Raw genomic sequence first — 25,858 nt, forward strand, 5'->3', positions numbered from 1 at the left:
AACTCAGACATTCACCAGCAACCTCCCCTGAGCCCCCAACGGCAGGCAAGGCAGCACAGTGGTTAGCACTGTTGCTTCACAGCACCAGGGACACCGGTTCGATTCTCGACTTGGACCACTGTCTGTGGGGAGTCTGCACGTTCTCCCCATGTCTGCGTGGGTTTCCTCCGGGTGCTCCGGTTTCCTCCCACAAGTCCCGAAAGACGTGCTGTTAGGTGAATTGGACATTCTGAATTCTCCCTCCGTGTACCCGAACAGGCGCCGGAGTGTGGCGACAAGGGGATTTTTACAGTAACCATTGCAGTTTTAATGTAAGCCTACCTGTGACACTACTAAAGACTTATTATTGTAACTCCCCGGGCAGCACGGTGGCACAGTGGATAGCGCTGCTGCATCACGGCGCCGAGGTCCCAGGTTTGATCTCCTGGCTCTGGGTCACTGTCCGTAACACCCCGCTGACATGTATAATCTTCATACCCAGTGCCATGTTCCCCCTCATGTATGTTCCTCAAACCCAGCACGTTATCTCGCTAATCTTCCAGCCCCACTTTAATTTTCCACCTTTCCTAAAGTGTGGATCATGGGCACCGGCTGACCCTCCATCATCCTTCCTGACAATTATTCTCAAGTGAGTCCTGACACCGAATATTAATGGAAAAATGCAACTTGGTTGGCAGCACGAAATGCGAAATAAAATCGGAAAATGCTGGGAGCGCTCAGCGGGTCTGACAGAATCTCTGGAGGGAGAGAGAAGGAGAGACATTCCAGGTCAATGACTCTCTATCAGAACTGTTCTGAGACCACCCATATCCCGATGATCCTGCCTCCAGTAGGGTAGTGATTATTCTACTGGGTTAGTATTCCAGACAACTGACCTGATCATCCCACAGAATTTGAGGTTCAAGGGCAGCATGGTGGCACAGTGGTTAGCATTGCTGCCTACGGCGCTGAGGACCCGGGTTCGAATCCCGGCCCTGGGTCACTGTCCGTGTGGAGTTTGCACATTCTCCCCGTGTCTGCGTGGGTTTCGCCCCCACAACCCAAAGATGTGCAGGGTAGGTGGATTGGCCATGCTAAATTGCCCCTTAATTGGAAAAAATAATTGGCTACTCTAAATTTAAAAAAATAATAATTTGAGGTTCAATCCCACCATGGCAGTGCGAGAATTTGAATTCAATTAAAAACAATCTGAAAATGAGATCGCATCAGTCACAAAGTGACCTTTTACGTTTTTGTCGTTAAAAATCCAGCGAGTGCACTGTAGTATCCATAGGGGAAATAAACCTGCTATCTTTACCGATCCTGTGCGCAAGTCCAGTCCCACACCAGTGTGGTTGATTCTTGAACTGCCCTCTCACAAAGCACTCCGTTGTGTCCAATCGTTACCGGCAGCCCGAGAAAACAGTTTACCAGCACCGTTGTAAGGGATAAGTAATACAATAATAATAATCTTCAGTGTCAGCGGCAACACGGTGGCCCAGTGGGTTAGCCCTGCAGCCTCACGGCGCCGAGGTCCCAGGTTCGATCCCGGCTCTGGGTCACTGTCCGTGTGGAGTTTGCATATTCTCCCCGTGTTTGCGTGGGTTTCGCCCCCACAATCCAAAGATGTGCAGGGTAGGTGGATTGGCCACGCTAAATTACCCCTTAATTGGAAAAAAATGAATTGGGCACTCTAAATTTATAAAAACAAATCTTTAGTGTCACATGTAGGCTTACATTAACACTGCAATGAAGTTACTGTGAAAAGCTCATCGTCGCCACATTCCGGCGCCTGTTCGGATATACGGAGGGAGAATTCAGAATGCCCAAATGACTTAACAAGCACGTCTTTCGGTACTTGTGGGAGGAAACCGGAGCACCCGGAGAAAACCCACGCAGACACGGGGAGAACGTGTAGACTCCGCACAGACAGTGACCCAAGGCGGAAATCGAACCCGGGTCCCTGCCGCTGTGAAGCAACAGTGCTAACCACTGTGCTGCCGTGCCGCCCTGAGGATGGCAATAGATGGCAGACTTGCCAACAAGGCCGACATCCTGAGAATTTGATGCCGTCAGCTCCTGACCTTGTCGATATTGTGCAAACTAACTTGGTCAGAAAGTCAAGACCAGTTTCAGGCTGAATGCAGGGGAAATGAGTGTTGATTTGTTGTGGTGATATTGTGGCAGGTCAACAGTACCTTGCACCAACTCAGCAGCCTAGCTACCACAGGCAGTGGCCCTTGTCTCACGGATTGTTCTCCTGCAACTGTAACATGGCAACACATCTAGTTTACTGTGGGCCAAGCATACAATGTAAAACAACCAGAGAGTAGGGTGGCACGGGCAACTGAGGGTGCACCTTTGACAAGTGAAAAGAGCGACTGGAGGCAGTATTCAGAAGATTAACACATTTCAATGTCCTTGTCTTTCCCCAGAGTAAATCTGTCTCTCCCTCCGACAGTGTGCGAGCTGAAGACAAACACAGAGGCTCCCTCGATTACAGCACTGATGGGAAGAAGAGGAAGTGCAACGACAAAGACTCGGTGGGACATTACGTATGTTAAAGAGTTCAGATCACATTGGCAGCACGGTACTCACAGCAGCAATGTGAGCAGGCGACTCCAATTTGAATCTTAAATCTTGTAAACTTCTCAAGAGGGCAGATTTTGATGACTTTTGAACAAAAATATCCAGTTCCTTTCCCTGCTAGCCCCCAGAGATATTAGCAGGCTTCCTGTGGCATTGTTTGCCGTGAACCAGAGCATATGGTGATTTATAATAGTAAGGGCCTTGTCAACAAACTGTGGCGATGGAAATGTGACAAGAAATGGGGGTGACTCTTCACAGGAAAGTGCATGTTACTCACAAGATTTGAAAAAAGATAAATTTAGAGTACCCAATTAATTTTTTCCAATTAAGGGACAATTTAGCGTGACCAATCCACCTAGCCTGCACATCTTTGGGCTGTGGGGGCAAAGAATGTGCAAACTCCACTCAGACAGTGACCCAGAGCCGGGATCGAACCTGGGACCTCGGTGCCATGAGGCAGTAGAGCTAACCACTGCGCCGCCGTGCTGCCCTACTCACAAGGTTTTAAATACAAGTTCTCCCACGGTGCTGCCCCTGGTGAGTCATAGGGTTTGATATTTGTTGTGGGCTTAGGGTGATGAGGAAAACGTTACATGTCATGCTTTCAGGCAATGTGACCAAATGCATGTATTTTAGTGTATTCTAGATCAATACAGAGATGCATGTCATAGAGTGACAGTCGTCAATCGCTCGGTCGCGTGCTCGCCTCTGAGTCACAAGGTTCCATGTTCCAGTCGCGCTCTGGGGCTGAAGCACAAAGATCCATGCTGGCACTCCAGTGCAACACTGAGGGGGGCGTTAAACCGATAGAGGCACCATCTTTTGGATGAAGCGTTAAACAGATCCCCCCCCCCAAACCCCCCCTCCCCCTGATGCCAGAGCACGATTTCAAAGAAGATCGACGGAAGTTACCCCCAGTGCTCTGGCCAATATTTATCAACGTCACAAAAAGACAGATTATCTGGTCGTGTATCACATTGCTGTCTGTGGGAGCTTGCTGTGCACACATTGACCGCTGCGTTTCCCACATTAACACTGTGGCTACACTTCAGGAAACACTTCATTGACTGGGAAGCGCTTTGACGCGTTTGGTGGTAATGAAAAGTGCTTTATAAATGCAAGTCTTCCTACACGAAGATGAAAAGCAAAACAACAGATGAACACATGCCATTCACTAACTAGAGCGGGTATAGAGCTCAGAGTTCCCTCTACCGTAAGCATGATCTATCACTTTTCTTTTTATTCTTAAATTGGACGGCCAATCTGCAGAACGTTATTGCTGTGTATTTGGACATACGGGCCACCGCTTCACTTTAACTTGTATTAGTCGGCCTACGTTTTGATTCTAATTACCCAAGCCTAGGGGCATTTGGCCGCTACTGTAGGCAGCAAAGTGAGATGTGTTTGTGTGTCTTCTGTTGGCAGCATTTCTGGTTAATCTAAGAGTACTTGAAATGTTGTCTGAGACATCCCGGAATCTGGTTAAATGCACTTTGTGGATCTTGTGGCCCACATTTACTTGTTGGCAGTTTGAAGAATTTTGATGCAACAAAGACAATTCTGGGGTGGCACGCTGATTAGCACTGCTGCCTCACAGCGCCAGGGTCCCCCGGGTTCAATTCCAGCCTGGGTTGGTGACTGTCTGTGCGGAGTCTGCATGTTCTCCCCGTGTGTGTGTGGGTTTCCTCCGGGTGCTCCGGTTTCCTCCCACAGTCCAAAAATGTGCAGGCTAGGTGGATTGGCCACGATAAATTGCCCCTTGGTGTCGTGTCCAAAGGTTAAGTGAGGTTACGGGGATAGGGCGGGAAGCAGGCCTGGGTAGGGTGCTCTTTCAGAGGGTCAGTGACTTGATGGGCTGAATGGCCTCTTTATGCACTGTAGCGATTATGAAAGACAAATGCAGGACAGCAGACTTGAAACCCCATATTTGCTGTTATGTTCCTTATCTCTGATAGAAGCATTTTTTAATTGTGAAGCGATGATTTAATTCCCTTGATGCATTGGTTTGTCAGGGAAAATGATGCGGATGTAATTTGTGTGGAATGGTTGGTTTTAAAAAGCGGGATCGTTTTTTACGCTAAAGCCAGGTGTCGCACAAATGGCTGTAGGGAAGCTCCCTCTGTTCTGTTCCAGCCTTTGGCAAGCAGTCCCAACCACAGCTGGTCTTTCCAAGTTTCTCACCAAGCATTCCGTCGTCTCTCTGAGTGTGATCGACGCTTTAAAGCTTCAACTGGGTTGAGACTCCAAGCTCGTTTGACGTCAGTCCCGTTTCTGCCAGCCGGCAGAGTAAGCTCTGTGATCAGATGGGCCTGATTCACACTCAACCCCCTAGAGGCGAAACACCCAGGTCAAACCACATGGTTAGGGGGGGTGGGGAGGGGGTGGCAGGCGGGAAGGTCAATCATGGACCTTCTGGGAGGGTCAACTGTGGGACTTCCCATCCAGAACCGAATTGTGGAGGAGGTGGGATGGTGGTGGGGTTTAGCTACCCCCTCCACCCACACACACTTAATTAACCCTCACACCTCCAAGCTCGCTGTCTCCAGGAGCAGAAGTTCCTATCTATTGAGACAGAGGGACATTGCCTTATTGGTTTAGCTGGTTTAACTCTGTGGGCTCGACAGCTGGTCTGTGATGCAGAACAAGGCCAGCAGCGCGGGTTCGATTCCCGTACCAGCTTACCGGACAGGCACCGGAATGTGGCGACTAGGGGCTTTTCACGGTAACTTCGCACTTGTGACAATAAAAGGTTATTGTTATTATTACTGGGACATTAGAACATAGAACATACAGTGCAGAAGGAGGCCATTCGGTCCATCGAGTCTGCACCGACTCACTTAAGCCCACACTTCCACCCTATCCCCGTAACCCAATAACCCCATCTAACCTTTTTGGAGACTAATGGCAATTTATCATGGCCAATCCACCTAATCTGCACGTCTTTGGACTGTGGGAGGAAACCGGAGCACCCGGAGGAAACCCACGCAGACACAGGGAGAACGTGCAGACTCCGCACAGACAGTGACCCAGCGGGGAATCGAACCTGGGACCCTGGCGCGGTGAAGCCACAGTGCTATCCACTATTGCTACCATGCACAACATTGCTTATTTTCACACCTCAATCGGTATAGGATTGGGTAACTTAGTGGTTATGTTACTGGATTCGGAATCCAAAGGTCCTGTCTAATAATCTGGAGATGTGACTTTAAAACCCCAACGTGGCAATTTGTGACTTTGAATTCAATTGATCAAAACATCTGGAATGAAAAGCCACTTTCAGTAAAGGTGACCGTGGGGGTATCAGATTGTTGTATAAAACCTTCTTTATTAATGTTCTCGAGGGCTGTAAATTTGCCCTCCTTGTCTGGCCTAGAGTCCACACCTGCAGTACTGTAGTTGACTCTTTACTGCCCTCAAATTGCCTCGCAAACCAATCAGTTGTTTCAAACTGTTGCAAAAAAGAGTAATAAGAACAAAACCATCAGCACCTCCTGGCTAAGCATTAGATTCAGATGCAGTAAAGGTACACCCAGTCCAGCCGAGCCTGCAGTCCGTCTCACAAGGCTCTGAGGATTGCTGTTAGAATTGGTTGACTGTCCCACAGAGCAACAGGCTAATACACATCCATATCTATCAGCCACCCTCCAGCACTACCCACACACCCTCACCACAGTTTTTTCCTGGGATGGGGGCGTCGCTGGCTGAGCTGCCCATCCCTCAATGCCCGTGTACTGAGTGGCTTGCTGGGCCGTTTCTGAGGGCATTTATGAGTCAGCTACATTGCTGTGGGCCTGGGGGTCACTTGTAGGCCGGACCGGTTGAGGACGACAGATTTCCTTCCTTGAGGGACATTAGTGAACCTGATGGGTTTTCACAGTCACTATTATTGAGACTGGCTTCCTATTCCAGATTTGTTAATTCTGCCAGTTACTGCGGTGGGATTTGAATCCATGTCCCTGGAGCATCAGTCTGGGTCTCTGGATTACTACCCCAGTGACATTACCTCTATGCCAATGTCTCACTGTCTTCACTATTCCTGGACAGGCCCTGAACCCCACTGGCTGGACAGATCCACCAGAGGTGGGCAGAGAGTGGTATGCAGTGGGAAGGGAGTGGCTCAGGAAATCCTCAACATTGAGTACAGATTAAAAAATGAAAATTGTTTATTGTCACGAGTAGGCTTCAATGAAGTTACTGTGAAAAGCCCCTAGTCGCCACATTCCGGCGCCTGTCCAGGGAGGCTGTTACAGGAATCGAACCGTGCTGCTGGTCTGCCTTGGTCTGCTTTAAAAGCCAGCGATTTAGCCCAGTGTGCTAAACAGCCCCTTACCATCCCATGTAGATCCCATGTAGATTCAGAGAGAGGGGTAATCCCAGGTTAAAGAGATGTGAATTGTCTGAAGGCAGGACAGTTGGTAGGATTTGGCAAGCCCAGGCCAGATGGTGGGGGGTGAATGTAATGCGACATGAATCCAAGGTCCCAGTTGAGGCCGCACTCATGTGTACGGAATTTGGCTATAGGTTTCTGCTCGCCGATTCTGCGTTGTCGCGCGTCCTGAAGGCCGCTTTCGGGTAAGCGTTCTCCAAGGCGAGTAATGGGAAGAGGATGAATATCTCTATCCACAGTGATAGCAGAACCCAGTGCCTGTGTGCAAAATGTGAAGCTGAAACATCGCAGCTATCTTCAGCCAAATGTTCATCTCAAACTCTTCCTGAAATCTTCACCATCACTGATGCCAGTTGTTCTTTTTTAAAATGAATTTACAGTACCCCGTGTGTGCGTGAGTTTCCTCCGGGTGCTCCGGTTTCCTCCCACAGTCCAAAGACGTGCAGGTTAGGTGGATTGGCCATGCTAAATTGCCCTTAGTGTCCAAAAAAAAAGGTTAGGAGGGGTTATTGGGTTACAGGGGTAGGGTGGAAGTGAGGGCTTAAGTGGGTCGGTGCAGACTTGAAAGGCCGAATGGCCTCCTTCTGTACTGTATGTTGTATGTTCTATGTTCTAGATCCCGGTATATTCACAATGCTGTAACTTTGTGTGTCAGCAAAAGAGGGAATCGCAATGAACACATTTTTACTATCCGATATTCTCCAGTGTCTCTGTGGTTTGTTCGTAGCTCACTGGCCTCTGAGTAAGTAGGTACTGGGTTAATGTCCAATTGGGGCGGCACGGTAGCACAGTGGTTAGCGCAGTTGCTTCACAGCACCAGGGACCCGGGTTAGATTCCTGGCTTGGGTCACTGTCTGTGCGGAGTCTGCACGTTCTCCCCGTGTGTGCGTGGGTTTCCTCCGGGTGCCCCGGTTTCCTCCCACAGTCCAAAGATGTGCGGGTTAGGTGGATTGGCCATGCTAAATTGCCCCATGGTGTCCAAAGATTTGGTGGGTTGCTGGGTTACAGGGATGGGGTGGAGGTGTGGGCTTAGGTAGAGTGCTCTTTCAGGGGCTGGTGTAGACTCGATGGGCTGAATGGCCACCTTCTGCACTATAAATTCTGCGATCCTATGAATGTCCCAAGCTAGAGATTGAGGACAAAATCTCGGCTGACACAGTTGCACTGACCAAGACGCTGACCAAGATACCATCTGGTCACTCGGATAGATGTACAAGAACCTTTGGAAGGCCATTCCAAGAAGAGTAGTTAGGTTTTCCCGAAGTCCTGGCCAACATTCATCCCTCCGACCAACATCTAGAATGTTTCTCGAGTCACACAGACCTGAAAAGTGAACTCTGCTACCAGAAACATTGGGTTTCCCCAGCATGTTCTGCTTCACTTCAGATTTTCAGCATCCACAGTATTTTATGTAGAATGGGATCATCTGGTCACTTAGTTCATTGTTGTCTGTGGGAGCTGGCAGTGTGTACATTGCCTGCTGTTGTTTCCCACATTCCAACAGTGACCACACTTCCAAAGTACTTCATGGGTTGCAAAGCACTTTGCAAAGCCCCGAGGCAGCCGCTTTTTAGACTGTGCAACCAGAGACTGTTTTCACTGAAAGAACGCTTCCAGCAGCCTTAATCAATATGATATAAATCATGTCAGCCTTCTGCGGATTGAAAACAATCACGCAAAAATGGACCGAAATAATACTCATGCCCCCTGGGGAAAGGAAAGTGTTGCATTTATATAGCGCCTCTCTTACAGCCAATGAAATACTGCTTGAAGTGTAGTCACTTATTATAATGTGGGAAACACAACAGCCAAAGGGGCTGGTTTAGCTCACTGGGCTAAATCGCTGGCTTTTAAAGCAGACCAAGCAAGCCAGCAGCACGGTTCGATTCCCGTGCCAGCCTCCCCGGACAGGCGCCGGAATGTGGCGACTAGGGGCTTTTCACAGTAACTTCATTTGAAGCCTACTCGTGACAATAAGCGATTTTCATTTCAATCTCCACGCAGCAAGATGACACATCGCAAAATGATGACTAACAGTTTTTTTGGATATTTATTCATGGGACGTGAGCATCGCTGGTGGGGCCAGCATTTAGTCATTTAAGAGTCAACCACATCGCTGTGGGTCTGGAGTCACACGTAGGCCAGACCGGGTAAGGACGGCAGATTTCCTTCCCTAAAGGACATTTGTGGGTTTTTCCGATGATGGACCATGGCCATCATTTTAATTCCAGCTTTTTGCTTTTAATTCCAGATTTATTCATAGAATTTACAGATTATCATAGAATTTAGAGTGCAGAAGGAGGCCATTCAGCCCATTGAGTCTGCACCGGCTCTTGGAAAGAGCACCCTACACAAGGTCAACACCTCCACCCTATCCCCATAACCCAGTAATCCCACATAAGGGCAATTTATCACGGCCAATCCACCTAACCGGCACATCTTTGGACTGTGGGAGGAAACCGGAGCACCCGGAGGAAACCCACGTAGACACGGGGAGGATGTGCAGACTCTGCACAGACAGTGACCCAAGCCGGGAATCGAACCTGGGACCCTGGAGCTGTGAAGCAATTGTGCTAACCACTGTGCTACCGTGCTGCCCAATTTTTATTGAATTCAAATTTCACCATCTGCAGTAGCGGGATTTGAACCCAGGTCCCCAGAGCAATTACCCTGGGTCACTGGTCTACTAGTCCAGTGACAATACCGCTACGCCACCGCCTCCCCTGAATGATAAATATTGGGCTGGACACCAGGGATATCTCCCCTTGCTTTTTATTGAAATAGTGGCATCGGATTTGATCGTTGACCTGAGTGGGCAGGCATTCCTTGTGCCACATTTTCAAACTCCCATGCGAATCCCGTTAGTGTTAACTGGATGTCATGAATGCTTATTAAATTGAACAGGTCACACAGCAGTGGGCAGTTCTCCAGCTTTTGTTTTGTCACTGTGGTTTCAGATATTTAATTTTTTTTACAGACCCTCGAGAAAGGGAAGATGTTGGAGTGATACAGATCGTTTATTAAAAAAAAAATTAATTTCCTCTCGCATGAATGGATTTGTGTTGTAAAGGAAAAATCACCAGGCAGGAAAACACTGTGCACAGATAAAGCTTCTTAACCTCATCTCCTGCTCGTTCGCACAATTGAGAGACCTCCCATTGTTCAGCCCTTGGGCCTTAAGCGAACTGCCGGCTTGCCTCCTGTGTGCCTACTCTGTGGATGTGCCTGACTATCCTGAGGGGGATTTTCTTTTTGAGTGTTTCCCAGGCCCCTTCAGAATGGGGTGTTGGGGACCCCATTGTGCTTAACTCAGCCTAATAACAAAGCTTAAGGAGCCTGTTGAAAAGGCCTGTCTGCGTTAATTGGTTTTGTCCTGCAGTTCCCAATGTTGTGCATTTACTATCAACATACCGCCAACTGTTAATTCAAGGCTTTTCCTCTTTTTTTTTTGCATTTCAAGTGGCTTTGAGTTGCTCACCCAACAGGGCTGCAATTTTAAATGCAAGTGCTGTGAGCAAGCTGCCTGCTCGTTTGATCTGGGCAATCAGACACCGAACCTCTCTCCTCCCTCTTTGTCCCACGTGCATTACCGGCTGACACGGATGTTTCACTGACCCCAGGCAGAGCCAAGGGCCAAGATGGCGGCATTGTAAAATGCAGTGCCCTGTTAATATCACAGTTGTAGAAACTGCTCCCTCGGCAGGAATTAAAATGCACAAAAGTCACGTTTAAAATAACGTATTGCCCGACGTCCAGTTGATGGTATTTTTGAATTGACGATGAGGATATATTGGGGGGGTCAGTCTCACTTTCTGCCAGGTGATAAAATTGTGATATTAGATTAGATATCCTTCTGATTTTCACTTTCCGTGACGTTGATACCTTGGCCGAGGTGTATAATGGTTGATCTGCTTTTCCATTTTTACTCTCAATCAGAATGATCTCCATGGATTCCCGCGTTGGAGAATGTGGAGGCCCTAACCCCCGATCAGTCCTTGACACAGCAGGCAGCTGCTGCTGTGTCCCCCTTTCCAACCCACCATAAAGGCCCCTTTCAAAATTTACACAGGCTCGGAAATAGTCCTCCCAAGCATTGCGTAAACCCAGCGGCCATTTTCTCCTTCAGACCTCTCTGTGGCTTCTGCTCATTGGCACAGGAATCTACTCAAAGACCCGATTAACTTTAGATTATGCCCACAAAGAAGACATTTCAGAAGACATTCTTAGTGGAATGTATTCAGGCCCTCGGTCTCTCTGGGGTGCTTTCCACGGTCAGGCTACAGTCTGGTGACCTCTGCTGGCTGCCATGAAATGAGCTGCAACTTCACTGCCGAGTTCTGAGCATTTTATTCCCCAGTGTCAGTTCCACCGAGAGTTCAAACTGAAACAATCAAACCCTGCGCAATGTAGAAAACGCTCAATTTAACATGCCGGGCCGCTGTTTAGACCCAGTTACGTCAAATCAAAGCTGAGCTACATATCAGCACGGTAACAATATAAACAAAAACGTCAGGCATAGAAGCTACGGCAGACCCGCCTCTTATTTTTTTCCCCATTACCCAGTAGCTGGACGTCATCGACTCGACTGGCATCAGTCAGCAAAGCCGGAACTGAAATCCCCGGTATGTCCCGCTGTCTCACTTAGTTTCGGGCCTTCTTGTTCACCAGCAAACCCAACAACACTTTTGACAGGAAAAATATCTCAAGGTGCCTCGCAGACACTTAGGGCGCGATTCTCCGCACCCCACGCCGGGTGGGAGAATCGCAGGAGGGCCGGGTGAATCACGCAACCTCCCCCCCCCCCCCCAAAATGGCATGTTGCGTTTTTCAACAGGCCGCTCGGAGAATCGGTGATTCTCCGGCCCGAATGGGCCGAGCGGCCTGCCGAACCCGACCGGTTCACGCCAGCGCCAACCACACCTGGTCGCTGCCGGCGTGAACAGCGCGCGACCTCTGTGTGTGGGGCCTGTGGGGGGCGGGGGGAGGATCGAGCACCACGGGCGTGCTCAGGAGATGTCTGGCCCGCGATCGGTGCCCACCGAACGTCGGGCCGGCGTCTCTAAACGACGCACTCTTTTCCCTCCGCCCCCCCGCAAGATCAAGCCGCCATGTTTTGCAGGGCAGCGGAGGGGAAGACGGCAACCGCGCATGCGTGGCTGACGTCACTTAGGCGCCACCGGCCACGTCATTCCCGGCGCACCACTTTGACGCAAGCGTCGAGGCCAGGCGCCCGAGATTCATGCACCGCCGCTCCTAGCCCCCCGGGGGGGGGGGGGAGAGCGAGAGAGAGAATAGGGGGCGAGGAGCGGCCTCCGACACCGGAGTTAAACACTCTGGGTTTCACTCCAGCGTCGGCTGTTTGTCTCCCGATGGGAGAATTCCGCCCTTAATCTGAAACACGGGGAATGTTGGACTAAAGGAGGAGTAGTTTGTGTATGTGTGTGTGGTTGGGGGGCAGGGGGGGAGATGTGGCCAAAATCTTCACAAAAGTGGGTAGCAAGCCAGCCCAGCATTGGCCATGAAGAATGGACAAGTGGGAAAGTGTCACCCTGGCTGCATACTTTCAGCTGTTTCCCAGAGCTACAAGTACTGGGGGGGGGGGGGGGGGGGGGGGGGAACATGAGGGTGGCTTTAAAAAAAAATCAGTGAGTGCTAAACTCTTCAGCACCCTGCCTGTCTCTTTTCAGGGCTTGGATCTAGCTGAGCCGTCTTATCTCTCTGTACGGCCTGTGTAAGACTGGGAGATAGTTTGAAAATAAGGAGTGTTGTACTCACTAAAGAAAAAGGACTACATAACGTAACTGCCACAGATCCCTTGAACGTCAATCTCAAACTGGTCAGTAAATTTGTATGAATCGGCTGCTTTCTAAGGCACTATTGTTGGCTTGACTCTTGAGGTCAGTGACCCTCTTGATTTGGTTGCTAAGGAACATGACAGCCGGCCAGTGGTAGCAGCTATTAACTTTGATTAGAATCGTATGAGGGAAGAGGTGGGTGTGGGTGTGGGGGAGGGGGGGGGGGGGGGGGGGGGGTCAGTTTAACACGCCCCACACGGAGCGCTGCTGTAATGACTTCTTATTATCATCCTAAGTGGGCCAAATGGTGATTGGGCCCAGGAGCACGTCTGGGGCCTGCGAGATGGGCTTAATCACTGCCAAATGGCCGATCAATGTGGTGGCAGGAGCCGGATCTGTTAGCCTTTGCTGAGGAGGATTCTCGGCTCGCCACGATAAACCAATGATGCAACCGAGACTTTGTAAACAGCTCGATTAGAGCACAGATCATTTAGAAGACAGTTTGCAGTTCTTCAGGATGGAGAGCTGAAGGGGCGCAGGGAGATGCATAGACAGTTGCTGAGTGTTCCTTTGATAGAAGCCAAATCCGGTAGGAGGCTAAAAATAGTGATATAGCTTCATTTTGTTAGGCCATTATAACCTCTCCTTCTTCTTAACAGCCAGGCTGCTATTGAGATAACCTCCTGTGGAAGATTAAAATACCACAGTGCCCTCTGTTGCTGTTATAGTAGATGGTTCATTATAATCGAACAATCTAATTGGCAGGTCGGTGGGCACTAATGCCCAGTAGCAGTCTGCCTTGTTGTAATCCAATTTAAATATCATTGTACAGATCCGCACATCCTTAAAAGGGGCCACACAGGCTGGCGAATTCACTCTGTTGCAGGGTTTGCTGCAATGAGGGAGCCCAGAGTTTAGAACATAGAACATACAGTGCAGCAGGAGGCCATTCGGTCCATCGGGTCTGCTCACTTCCACCCTATCCCTGTGATCCAGTAACCCCATCTAACCTTTTTTGGACACTAAGGGCAATTTAGCATGGCCAATCCACCTAACCTGCACGTCTTTGGACTGTGGGAGGAAACCGGAGCACCCGGAGGAAACCCACGCAGACACGGGGGGAACGTGCAGACTCCGCACAGTGACCGAGCGGGGAATCGAACCTGGGACTCTGGCGCTGTGAAGCCACAGTGCTATCCACTTATGCTACCTTGCTGCCCCAAATTCAATGATTGACGTTCTTATTTATCAGCCTCTGCCTCAGTTATGCAAGTTATATTCCGGTAATAATCTTGTTTGCTTCTGTACCACAGTTGCTCGATGTGCTGACGGGTCCGGCAATGTTTGCGCTTGTTGTCGAAACACGCGGCCAACTCTATTCATTCCCCGTGGTTGCGTTCAAACCTGTTTATTCCCCCCCCCGCCCCAGTTTATTTTTATTCTCCTCCTGAAGGTGCTGCCTAGTGTTGGCATTGAGACCTGCGCGGAGCGACCATCCACCAGCACCGGACCCTCGTGGCAACGTTTCCATGTGTTTAGCATCGGTCATTGCAATGAGCTTGTTCCTACCCTCCACTGACTTCCAAGACATAGAGGCCAGAATTCCCTGTCCGTTCAAACTCCCATAGAGATGGATGGATACTTGAGCCATTATGCCTGTTCCCGGGCTCCCCCAGGCCATTTTACCATAGGTGGAATCATAGAATTTACAGTGCAGAATGAGGCCATTCAGCCCATCGGATCTGCACCGTCCCTTGCAAAGAGCACCCTACTTTATTTTTCATTAAAAAAAATAAATTTAGAGTACCTGATTAATTTTTTCCAATTAAGGGGCAATTTGGCGTGGCCAATCCACCTGCTCTGCACGTCTTTGGGTTGTGGGGGCGAAACCCACACAAACATAGGGAGAATGTGCAAACTCCACACGGACAGTGACCCAGAGCCGGGATCCAACCTGGGACCTCGGCGCTGTGAGGCAGAGTGCTACCCACTGCGCCACCGTGCTGCCCCTAAGAGCACCCTACTTAAGCCCACGCCTCCTATCCCCGTAACCCGATCTCACCTTTTGGACACTTAGGAGCAATTTAGCACGGCCAATAAACCTAACCTGCACATCTTTGGACTGTGGGAGGAAACCGGAGCACCCGGAGGAAACCCACGCAGACACAGGGAGAACGTGTAGACTCCGCACAGACAGTCACCCGAGTCGGGAATTGAACCCAGGTCCCTGGAGCTGTGAGGCAGCAGTGCTAGCCACCGTTCCCAACCATAACCCCTTCTCCACTGAATGGGGGGGGGGGGGGGGGGGGGTGAGGAAGAGGGGTTATAGTTGGATACAGCTCTTCACCCACAAGAGACGGGTAGCAAATTAAGATAGGGAAGGAAATCTGCCGTCCTTATCCCGTCTGGCCTACATGTGACTCCAGGTGGACTCAGAACTTCCCTCTCAAATGGCCTAGCAAGTCATTCAGTTCAAGGGCAATCTGGGATGGACAATGTCAGCGACACCCATGAAAGAATAAAGGAAGAAAAGAGCGACAATGAGGCCAGAGCAGTATGTGAAATGTCCTGTACGTACGGATATTTTATATAGTCAAATCTGTTTAAGGAGAATGATAAATCTGAACTATTCATTTATTAATGCTTGACCTTGTGGAAAATGTCATCAGCCCTGGCCCCATTCACCGTCCCCATTGTTCCACTGCACAGTCTTGATATTGAACAATGAGCTTGTTCCTAACGCGAGCTCTGCGATTCTTGGATGACTTTTGAACTAAACTGTCCATAAATGAAAAACAAAATGGTCCAAAAATCACGAGGCCCACTTAACGTTACATCAGGATGATGCAAGTGTGCAGATTATTCTCTATCCACCCAGGCAATGATACGCACAAGGAATTAGCATGAGGAATAAGTACGTTTACATATAGGGACACAAATGTTTGCAGGCTGACACTGCGTTCACTCAATGGACTTCTTCACTCGACAGGCATGCTGAAATATCAGATTTTTAAAAAAATTGTTTGACATTGCTGACGAGCATTTGTTGTCCATCCCGAGTTGCCGTTGAGAAAGTGGTGGTGATTTGCTTTCTTCAACTGCTGTTGTCCATGTGGTGTAGATACATCCTGTTACTGAGGCAGTTCTGTGATTTTGACCCAGCGACAGTGAAGGAGCAACAATATATTTCCAAATCAGATGGTGAGTGATTTGGAATGGGACCTCCAGATGGTGGGGTTCCCAGGTATCTGCTGCTCTCATCCTTATAGGTGGTAGTGGTCGTGGGATGGGAACATGCTGCCTAAGGAACCTTGGTGAGTTACTGCAGTGCATCTTGTAGATGGTACACACAGCTGCCACTGTTCGTCAGTGGTAGGTAGAGGGAGTGAATGGTTGTGGAAGGGGCAGCAATCAAGTGGGCTGCTTTGTCCTGGATGGTGTCTTCATGAGTGTTGTTGGAGCTGCACTCATCCAGGCAAGTGGGGAGTATTGCATCACACTCCTGACTTGTGCCTTGTAGATGGTGGACAGGATTTAGGGAGCCATGAGGTGAGTTACTTGCCACAGGATTCCCAGCCGTTGATCTGCCCTAGTAGCCACAGTATTAATGTGGCTGGGTCCAGTTCAGTTTCTGGTCAATGCTAACCCCCAGGATATTGATGGTAGGGATTCAGCAACAGTATAGTCATTGATTGTCAATGGGCAATGGTTAGACCCTCTCTTGTTGGAGATGGTCATTGCCTGGCACTTGTGTGGCATGAATGTAACTTGTCAGCCCAAGCCTGGATATTGTCCAGATCTTGCTGCATTTGGACATGGACTGCTTCAGTATCTGAGGAGTGGTGAATGGTGCTGAACATTTGTGCAGTTATTAGCGAACATCCCCAATACTGACCTTATGATGGAATGGAGGTCATTGATGAAGCAGAAGATGTTTGGTCCTAGGACACTATCCTGAGGAACTCCTGCAGTGATGCCCTGGAGCTGAGATGATTGACCTCCAACCACCACAACCATCGTCCATTGTTCCAGGTATGATTCCAACCAGCGGAGAGTTTCCCCCCCAATTCCCATTCACTCCAGTTTAGCTCGGGCTCCTTGATACCATACGCGGTCAAATGCTGCCTTGATGTCAAGGGCAGTCACTCTCCCCTCACATCTGGCATTCAGACTTTTTGTCCATAATTGAACCAAGGCTGTAATGAGGTCAGGAGCTGAGTGACCCTGATGGAATGCAAGCTAAGCATCTGTGAGCACTTATTATTGAGTTAGTGCCGCTTGATTGCACTGTTAATTATTCCTTCCATCACTTAGCTGATGATGGAGAGTAGACTGATGGGGCGGTAATTGGCTGGGTTGGATTTGTCCTATTTCTTGTGTACAGGACACACCTGGGCAATTTTCCACATTGTCGGGTAGATGCCAGTGTTGTAGCTGTACTGGAACAGCTTGGCTAGGGGTGCGGCAAGTTCTGGAGCACAAGTCCAGTACTATTGCCGTGATATAGTCAGGGCCCAGAGCCTTTGCAGTATCCAGTGCCTTCAGCCATTCCTTGATATCACGTGGAGTGAATCAAATTAGCTGAACAGTAACATTTGTGATGCTGGGGACCTCCGGAGGAGACCGAGATGGAGGCCGAGACCGAGACCGAGATATACGGGGCCATGAGGTGACTGATTGTGGTTGAGTACAATTCTGCTGCTGCTGATGGCCCACAGTGCCACATGGATGCCCAGTCTTGAGTTGCTTGATCTGTTTGAAGTCAGGGTTATAGACTATATGGCTTGTCCACTGCTTCCGGTTACGGAGGCCCCGTTGCAAGGTTCTTCACTGGCAGTCTGGGCTCAGAAAATTATGTTTCCGAGACTTGGGGTTTGCAATCAGCCTGTGAAATATCGCCAACAGCTTTGTGCTTGTCCACTTTTAAGGTGAAGTTGATGACCTGCTTAAAATAAATTTTAACCAAAGCCGGTATTAAAATAGACCAGGAGGAGTGGAGAGAGAAATTTTGTATTGCCAATCTCAACCCATCAGCTACTGATATTGCAAGGGCAGCACGGTAGCACAGTGGTTAGCACTGCTGCCTCACAGTGCCAGGGATCCGGATTCGATTCCCGGCTTGGGTCACTGCCTGTGCGGAGTCTGCACGTTCTCCCCGTGTCTGCGTGGGATTCCTCCGGATGCTCCGGTTTCCTCCCGCAGTCCAAAGATGTGCAGGTTAGGTGAATTGGACATTCTGAATTCTCCCTCTGTGTACCCGAACCGGTGCCGGAAAGTGGCGACTTGGGGATTTTCACAGTAACTTCATTGCAGTGTTAATGTAAGCCTACTTGTGTCACTAATAAAGATTATGATTATGGTTTGTTTCATTTGCCTTGTGCATAGCTTCTTACATCCTTGTCTCTTTTCTTATCAGGACAGTGATGGCGATAAGAGTGATGACAACTTGGTCGTGGATGTTTCAAACGAGGTTTGTAAGCATTTTTAGCAATTTTGCTCTTTTGCCGTTTTCAGTTTTACGAATCTGTCACACTAAAAGGCTTTGTAACATACACACGCATATATATTGGGGCAAAATGACGTGATTAATCAGCAAACACACTAATCCTGCCACTGATGTGCATTTTCTGGGAATCTGATAAAGTTTGAGGTCGTGAAAGTTAAAAGAGTCCACATTATGAAGATGTTCCCACTTATAGGGGAAACTAAATGCAAGGGACATTAATATATGCTCGTTAATAATAAACCCAATAAAGGATTCGGAGGAAACCTCTTTTGCTCTGGTTTCCTCCCATAGTCCAAAGATGTGCAGGTTAGGTGCAATGGTCAAGCTAAATTGCCCCATGGTGTCCAAAATAATTATGGTTAGGTGGGGTTACGGGATAGGGCGAGGTCGTGGGCCTTGATGGGGTGCTCCTTCGGAGGGTCAGTGCAGACTCAATGGGCTGAATGGCCTAATTCTGCAATGTACGGATTCTATGATCATTGAAGTAAACCCTTTGTGCCCCTTCTCCAGTGCCTTTGTATCCTTTTTTTATAATATGGAGATCCGATCTGTTCACAGTATCCTTGGTTTGTACAGCAGAAACCTGGGCTGTCATAGTTTCTGACCCATTGATTCTCTTTGAATTCAGGACCCATCGTCTCCACAAGGCAGCCCGTCCCACTCGCCCCGTGGAAATGGGATCGATAAGTTCCTCCTTTTGAGAAAGGATGCCCCGAGCAGCCCCGCGTCCCTGGCTTCCTCACGTAGCACACCACCCACCAAATCCAAAGAGCCGGGCCTGGTAAGTAGGATGACTTTGCCTTTCCAAAGGAAGTGAATGCCTGGGCCGTTGGGAGCTGATGGGTGTCCACACGGCTGAAGCTATGGTTCAGCGGCTATTATTCTCACCTCTGCTTCAGGGGATCATGTGTCCCACGTCCCACAGCACAGACACGAGCAGAAAATCTAGGCCGACAGTCCAGGACTGCATTGTCGGAGATGCTGTCTCTCCGATGAGATGTTAAACTGAAGTCCCGTCGGCCCTCTCAGACTTTGCGAGATCGCTAACGAGCTGGGTAATCCGCGCTCCCTGGTCGTCTGGCAGATGTTTATCCTTAACCAACATTGTTAAAACAGGTTGTCATCACATTGCTGTTTGTGAGATCTTCCTGTGCATAAATTGGCTATTCCATTTTCTATGTTACAACAGGAACCACGTGTCAAAAAGTTTCTTCTTGGCTTGAAAACAGCCTGAGGTCACGAAAGGTGCTATAAAAATGCGGGTCTTTCACATTGTGGAATGTTGTCTTTGGGCCATTTCTATTTGGCTTTAAGTGTTTGATGTTCAGCTTTGCTAACGAGGGCAAGACGATCAGATTGTTACAATGCCCTCAGAATACTGAGAGCTATGCTCCACCTGGTCAGTTTCTGATATTTGCTCCAATTTGGGCTATTTCTTTAAACAATTCTTAAATTTAAATGGATTTCAGTTCCTGCTCCTGTTGTTTACTCCCTCCCATTAAACAAAGGCCCTGTGTGCCTGGTCAGGTGGAAGTACAATGACCCCACCGCACTTTTCAAAGAAGAGGAGTTCTCAGGCTGGTCAGTCCAAGATACATCGATCAACGTCACAAAAACAAATGAACTGGTCATTGATTGCATTGCGGTTTGCCTTTCCGCGTGTAAATGGACAATGGTGCCCCACAAGTTTCAAAATCATTTATTGGTTGTGAAGCCCCTTCAGGCAATGTGAGGATGTTTAGGACGCAATACAAATGAAAATGCTTTCATAAAAGCAAATTACTGCGGATGCTGGAATCTGAAACCAAAAGAGAAAATGCTGGAAAATCTCAGCAGGTCTGGCAGCGTCTGTAAGGAGAGAAAAGAGCAAACGTTTCGAGTCCTGGTGACCCTTTGCCAAAACTAAAAGGCATAGAAAGTGGGAGATATTTATACTGTAGGGCGAGGGAATGAAAGATGAGCCATAGCCACAGAAACCAAGGGACAAGAGTGCTAATGGCAGTCCCCAAAGAGAATAAAAGGTGCGAAAGGCCAAACAGCAGAGAAACTAAGATCAGAGGGTAAGCTGTGATAGATGAAGATGTGGGGGGAGGGGGGGGGGGCATGGGTGGGAGAGAGGTAAATTGAGAAAAAGAGGTGGGAAAGGGGGAAGCATAGCGGGGAAAAGATAAGGAAAGGGGGGATAAGATGGGGGAAAGAGTGGGGGAAAAGTTTATATAAAGAAAGACGAGAAAGAAATTTCTTAGTTGTGAATTCCATGGCAGCAAGGTAGCACAGTTGCTTCACAGCTCCAGAGTCCCAGGTTCGATTCCCAGCAGGGTCACTGTCTGTACGGAGTCTGCACGTTCATCCCGTGTCTGCGTGGGTTTCCTCCGGGTGCTCCGGTTTCCTCCCGCAGTCCAAAGATGTGCAGGTTAGGTGGATTGGCCTGGTAAATTGCCCTTAGGTTAGGTGGGGTTACTGGTTTACAGGGGTAGGGGGGAGGTGCCGGTGCTGGCTTAAGTGGGATGCTCTTTCCAAGAGCCGGTGCAGACTCGATGGGCGGAATGACCTCATCTGCACTGTAAATTCTATGATTCTATAAATAAAAGGGTATAAGACAGTTAAAATGAAATGGAATGAAAACAAAGGGGTCGAGGTGGGGTAGAGCTAATCATCTGAAGTTATTGAATTCGATGTTGAGACCGGAAGGCTGTAGCGTGCCTAACCGGAAGATGAGATTCCTCCAGTTTGCGTTGAGCTTCACTGGAACGTTGCAGCAGGCCAGGAACAGACATGTGGCCATGGGAGCAGGGTCTGGTGTTAAAATGGCAAGCAACAGGAAGGTCAGGGTCCTGTTTTCCTCCTTCCTGTGTAAGCTTAGTGCACCATCCCCAGCTAATATGGGCGTGAGCCAAGAGGGTGAGCAAAGTCCGAGCCTTGATCTCAAGTCAGTGCAGTAGCTTGTGGGCAACAGTTGGCCCCAGTGGAAGAGTTGGGACCAGGGCCTCCACGCCAGCGATGGAAAGTGATGGCGGAAGCTCCAAATTTAGTTCCATCACCTGGCCGACCAGGAGTCTGTCCCACTCCAACGCCGATCATTGGTGGGTATGTTGGAAAGATTTGCAGGTTGATGGTCATCCTGGTTTGGCCACGTTATGAACGCAGTGGGTAGGAAATTAGAGAGAGTAAACATCCGACTGTAAGGCCAGTTAACAGAGGCCAACTTGAGAGTTTCCCGTGGCGGTCAAATTAGGTGGTGGGCTGCAGATTCGGAGCTTCTCTGAGGCCGGGTTCCTACCCACCTTTGCCACATGACCTCTACAACCATGGTTAAAGCCACTGTCTGGGTTTGCAAAGGAGAATGGTCTCTTGGGTGAGGTGCAAGGGAACTGCAGCACCATCAGGAGAAAACTGGAGGGAAACGAGCATTAAGACTATTGTTCTGTTGGGGGCGTGATAACTTAAAAAAAAACTTCAAAAGAACATGGTCTGATAAATGTACCGCATTGACCGTCACAATCCAATCGTCTAGGCAGAGATATTTCTGCTCGGGCAGGAATTGGAAATTCATTTGAAAGGTGAATTCACTTTGACCTCACTATTGCTTTATTTGTCTGTCAACAGAACGACAAGGCCACCACTCCAGTGTCCAAGTCTATAACGCCAACTCCCCGCAGCGATTCCTTGACCCCTGGGCCCAGCTCAGCTTCCAGACTGAGACAGATCTCCAGCAAACCCTCTGTCGATGCACTGGGTAAGATGCCAGTCTCTGAGGAAATGCCGGGCGGACTTTACACAGGTGGTAATGAATTTAATGTACTGAAGAGTAAGGGGGAATATTTTAAGGGGGAGTGATTGTTCTTGTCGTCCTGTGTACACGCTGCATGGAGATTTCCGTGATGGTGAATGCATGCGTCAGCATGAAGCTGCTGAACAGAGAGCATGTGTTGGAGCACTTGGATGTGTTTGGATGAGCACAGAGGTGGACGGCACGAAACATCACATCGCCAGCCAGTGTGCCGATTCGCTGGAGGCAGATCAGGTGTGGATGGCCAATTTGCTCACAAGTGGAGGGCAGGAAAATAGAATAAATGGCTACAGTGAGGCCAATTAGCACAGACCATCTGGTCGGGAAGAGGAGCAGCACGGCGGCACAGTAGTTAGCACTGCTGCCTCACAACGCCAGGCTCCCAGGTTCAATTCCGGCCTTGGATGACTGTCCATGTGCAGTATGCACTTTCTCCCCGTGTCTGCGTGGGTTTCCTCCGGGTGCTCCGGTTTCCTCCCACATTCTAAAGGTGTGCGGGTTAGGTAGATTGGCCATGCTGAATTTCCCCATAGGATACAAAAGATGTGCAAGTTAGATGTGGGGGTCACAGGGATAGGGCGGCGGAGTGGGCCTAGGTAGAGTGCTCTTTCAGAGGGTCAGCGCAGACTCAATGGGCCAAATGGCCTCCTTCTGCACTGTAGGAATTCTATAATTCGATGACCTTCCAGTCTGCCTCCATTACCCTGCCATGTAGGAAATTGGGCCAGCTGCCAGGAGGTCACCACCCAGCAACAGCCCAGAGAGCCAGTGCTTGAGGGAGGCCGTGATCTCTCTCCCTCTTCCCCTCTCGCCGTTACCTGAACTCCAGGCTGCAGCTCCTGCCGGTCTGGAAGTTATCCTGTTGGCCCTCCAACCTCGGGGGCCCACCTGCCATCCTTCATTAGATCGTGAGCCCGTCCCATGGCCACTAATTGACCAATTCTTGAAAAATCACTGCCGGGCGACTGTTCCCTTGCACAGTGTGGGGTTAGGACCCTGAAGTTGAGGTCCCAAACAAACCCCTAATCAAGCCCATTATTTCAATCCTCCATATTGGTGTGAAGTAATTGTATGAATGCGGCAAGATCTTGAATTATTTGGTGTGTCTGAATGTGTTGTTTCAGTTCGAGTGCCTCCCTCAGTCGAGTGTGTGTCCGCGAGTGAGCGTGTATCTTTTGTGTAAAAATCAGTGCATTGCAATTTAAATGGTTCCCTCGTATCTTTCGCCACAAAGGTCTGAGGAGCCCGCTCACCGTACCAGGCCCCTACGCAACACCATTCGGCATGATGACGCACGCAGGAATGAACGGGGAGTTGCCCAGTCCAGGGGCCTACGCAAGTCTCCACATCTCGCCGCAAATGAGCACTGCGGCAGTGTACGGCCGTGCCCCCATGGTGAGGGCCAGGGCTGTGTTTATGTCTTGCGCGAAATAAACGAAAAATATGATTCTCATGATACTTTCAGCAACAACAGCTGCGTGGAGGCTTTGAAGGTGGAACAAGTGTCGGGCGGAACTGTGGGATCGTATTGACAAATCTCTCTGCGCAAAACTCCTTTTGCCTTCATTGTAGCCAGGGTTATCAGCGCAATCATACGAAACTGGTTGGCGTCCTTAATATAGAAGAGAAGAATTTCCCCCAGACACGTTACCTGAAATATGAAAATGAAATGAAAATCGCTTATTGTCACGAGTAGGCTTCAAATGAAGTTACTGTGATAAGCCCCTAGTCGCCACATTCCGGCGCCTGTTCAGGGAGGCTGGTTCGGGAATTGAACCGTGCTGCTGGCCTACCTGGTCTGCTTTCAAAGCCAGCGATTTAGTCCAGTGCTAAACAGCCCCTAGTTCGCACCGTTTCTATCTCACAGCTGAGAACGTTCAGCATTTTCTGTTTTTAAGTTGAGATTTCCAACAGAATTTGGAATTGAGCCAAGCAGACTTTTGCTTTCGTCCCAGTGCTACTGTTTGTTGTTCATGTCGCACGGCCTTGATTTCACCCCGTTGTCATTGCTGAGTGGCAGTGCATTTACTGGCGTTGTAACTATGACTCTTACAAATAATTGGGAGCGAGTAAATGGACTGTAATTTAATTAAGGGGGTTTGGATCATGGAGGAAACCTCCAAGAACAACCGCACATCTGAGCTGAATTGAAACCACGAGCTGGCTATTTAATATAGATTTTTCTGAATGTACCTCACAGCGCTGGTTTTATTACAGTAAGGTCAGTAATGGTGATCGAACATTGATTGAGGCTTGTGACTGGCTGTTACCTTGTGACTTGAAAACAGGCGCTGTTTCACCATCTGCACACAGGTATAAAACCGGCATTTGTTTACAGACAGTAAGTCAAATAATAGGCCCATTGAGACAGGGGAAGGCGGAGGGCGAGAGAATCCCTGTCCCTGTTTTGCGTAGTGACATTTTCAATGTGCCCGCAGAGAATCATTAAATCCAGCAAAGTCGGAAACACATCATGGAAATGTGGCTCTGAGCAAGTAAAACACAAACTCTCAGCGAGTTCATCTGAAATAGCTTCCTTTGTTAATTCACCCATTTGCTTTCATTGGGCCAACCTCTTCATCAACCTGGAGGACATGGGAACTTAAGGCTGGAAATTTCCTTGGATACGGTTCCCACTCTGCTGCCTAGGAGGGCGTTTCCACTGGATGTTTAGCAAAGTTGCAGCGATGAGTAAATTACTGGTCTTAGCCGTCGTACGTTATGATGCCACCACCTCACTTCAGAACCAGCAGCTCTGCGGCTTCCCTTGAAGCCGCAAGCAGTGGAAACCTTCGCAAAAGGTCGGGCAGGCTGCGCGCGCCGGTGCACGCTGACACGCATCAGGAAACCTTGCGTACATCAGCTGGAGATTTTCCATACAGCTTCCCTGTGTGTTCCTGGCTGAGCCCGGAAGTCATTCCACACACACACATTGGGCTGGGTCCTCCGACTTCGAGGCTATGTCCAAAGTAAGTGTCTAGAAAATCAGCGAGGCCTCAGCACCGACCCTCCGACCAGTGAGGGGCTGGCAGCCGCGCCACGTAAACCGCCCGGCCTTCACAAAATAAACGGCCGGAGAATTGATGGGTCCGTGGCCGCGCATGCGCAGAGCGATGGCCTGCAGCAGGCGCCATACAACATGCCGCCAACTGCACGCGGACCCGACCTGCCCAGGTAGTGACCTCCTGGGCACCCCCACCAGTCCCCCCAGCCCTCGCCAAAGCCCACCCCCCCCGGCCAGCAGCACGGCTAACCCCTCCCCCCCACCCCCATGTCCACAGCTGCCACGCCGGGTTCCCGACCGCTGACATCATGAGTCAACCGCGCGGTCGGGAACTCAACCCATCAGGGGAGGGCCTTCATGTGATGTCCTGAGGCCGTCGCAACGTTGTGCAGCGTATTCCCCAATGACGCCGTTTTGGAGGGGGGCGGAGTATCCAAAAACAGGCACCGCCCCCGATACGGTGGTCAGGACCGTTTCTGAAATAGGCGTCGGCAAGCGGAAAATCCCGCCCCTGGAGTGTGCGTTATGGATGGATAAGAATGATTTGAATTGAAGTGAAGAATAGTGACCCAGTATCTGTGTTATTTTCACGTGCCTCAAAACGCCACAGCAAGACTGATTAAATGTCATAACTTTTAACGGAAGGAATAGAAATGTGTCAGTCAGTCCAGTAACTCATCAGGTTCTGAACATAGGAAAAAGGGGCTGGAATTGGCCATTCAGCTCTTTGAGCCTGGTCCACTATTCAACTAGACCATGGCAGATCTACCTCGGCTACACCTTCCTGCTCTGGCCCCATAACCCTCAG

The 25,858-nt window shown here is 49.4% G+C and overlaps 1 protein-coding gene across 12 annotated transcripts in view; it reads left to right on the forward strand.

Annotated features, from left to right (window-relative positions):
* LOC119953663 (transducin-like enhancer protein 4) overlaps positions 1–25,858 on the forward strand; it is a 214,066-nt gene that overhangs the window by 154,343 nt on the left and 33,865 nt on the right. For 7 of the 12 annotated variants that reach the window (XM_038778151.1, XM_038778152.1, XM_038778154.1 and 4 more), the window contains exons 9-13: positions 2,415–2,534; positions 18,167–18,220; positions 18,885–19,037; positions 21,863–22,037; positions 23,281–23,441. In XM_038778151.1, the coding sequence (XP_038634079.1) occupies positions 2,415–2,534; positions 18,167–18,220; positions 18,885–19,037; positions 21,863–22,037; positions 23,281–23,441 (663 nt within the window). The remainder of the gene's footprint in view (positions 1–2,414; positions 2,535–18,166; positions 18,221–18,884; positions 19,038–21,862; positions 22,038–23,280; positions 23,442–25,858) is intronic. The other 5 variants (XM_038778160.1, XM_038778161.1, XM_038778162.1 and 2 more) reach the window with 2 other exon arrangements.

Source organism: Scyliorhinus canicula, chromosome 18 (assembly GCF_902713615.1).
Source record: "Scyliorhinus canicula chromosome 18, sScyCan1.1, whole genome shotgun sequence".
NCBI lineage: Eukaryota > Metazoa > Chordata > Chondrichthyes > Carcharhiniformes > Scyliorhinidae > Scyliorhinus > Scyliorhinus canicula.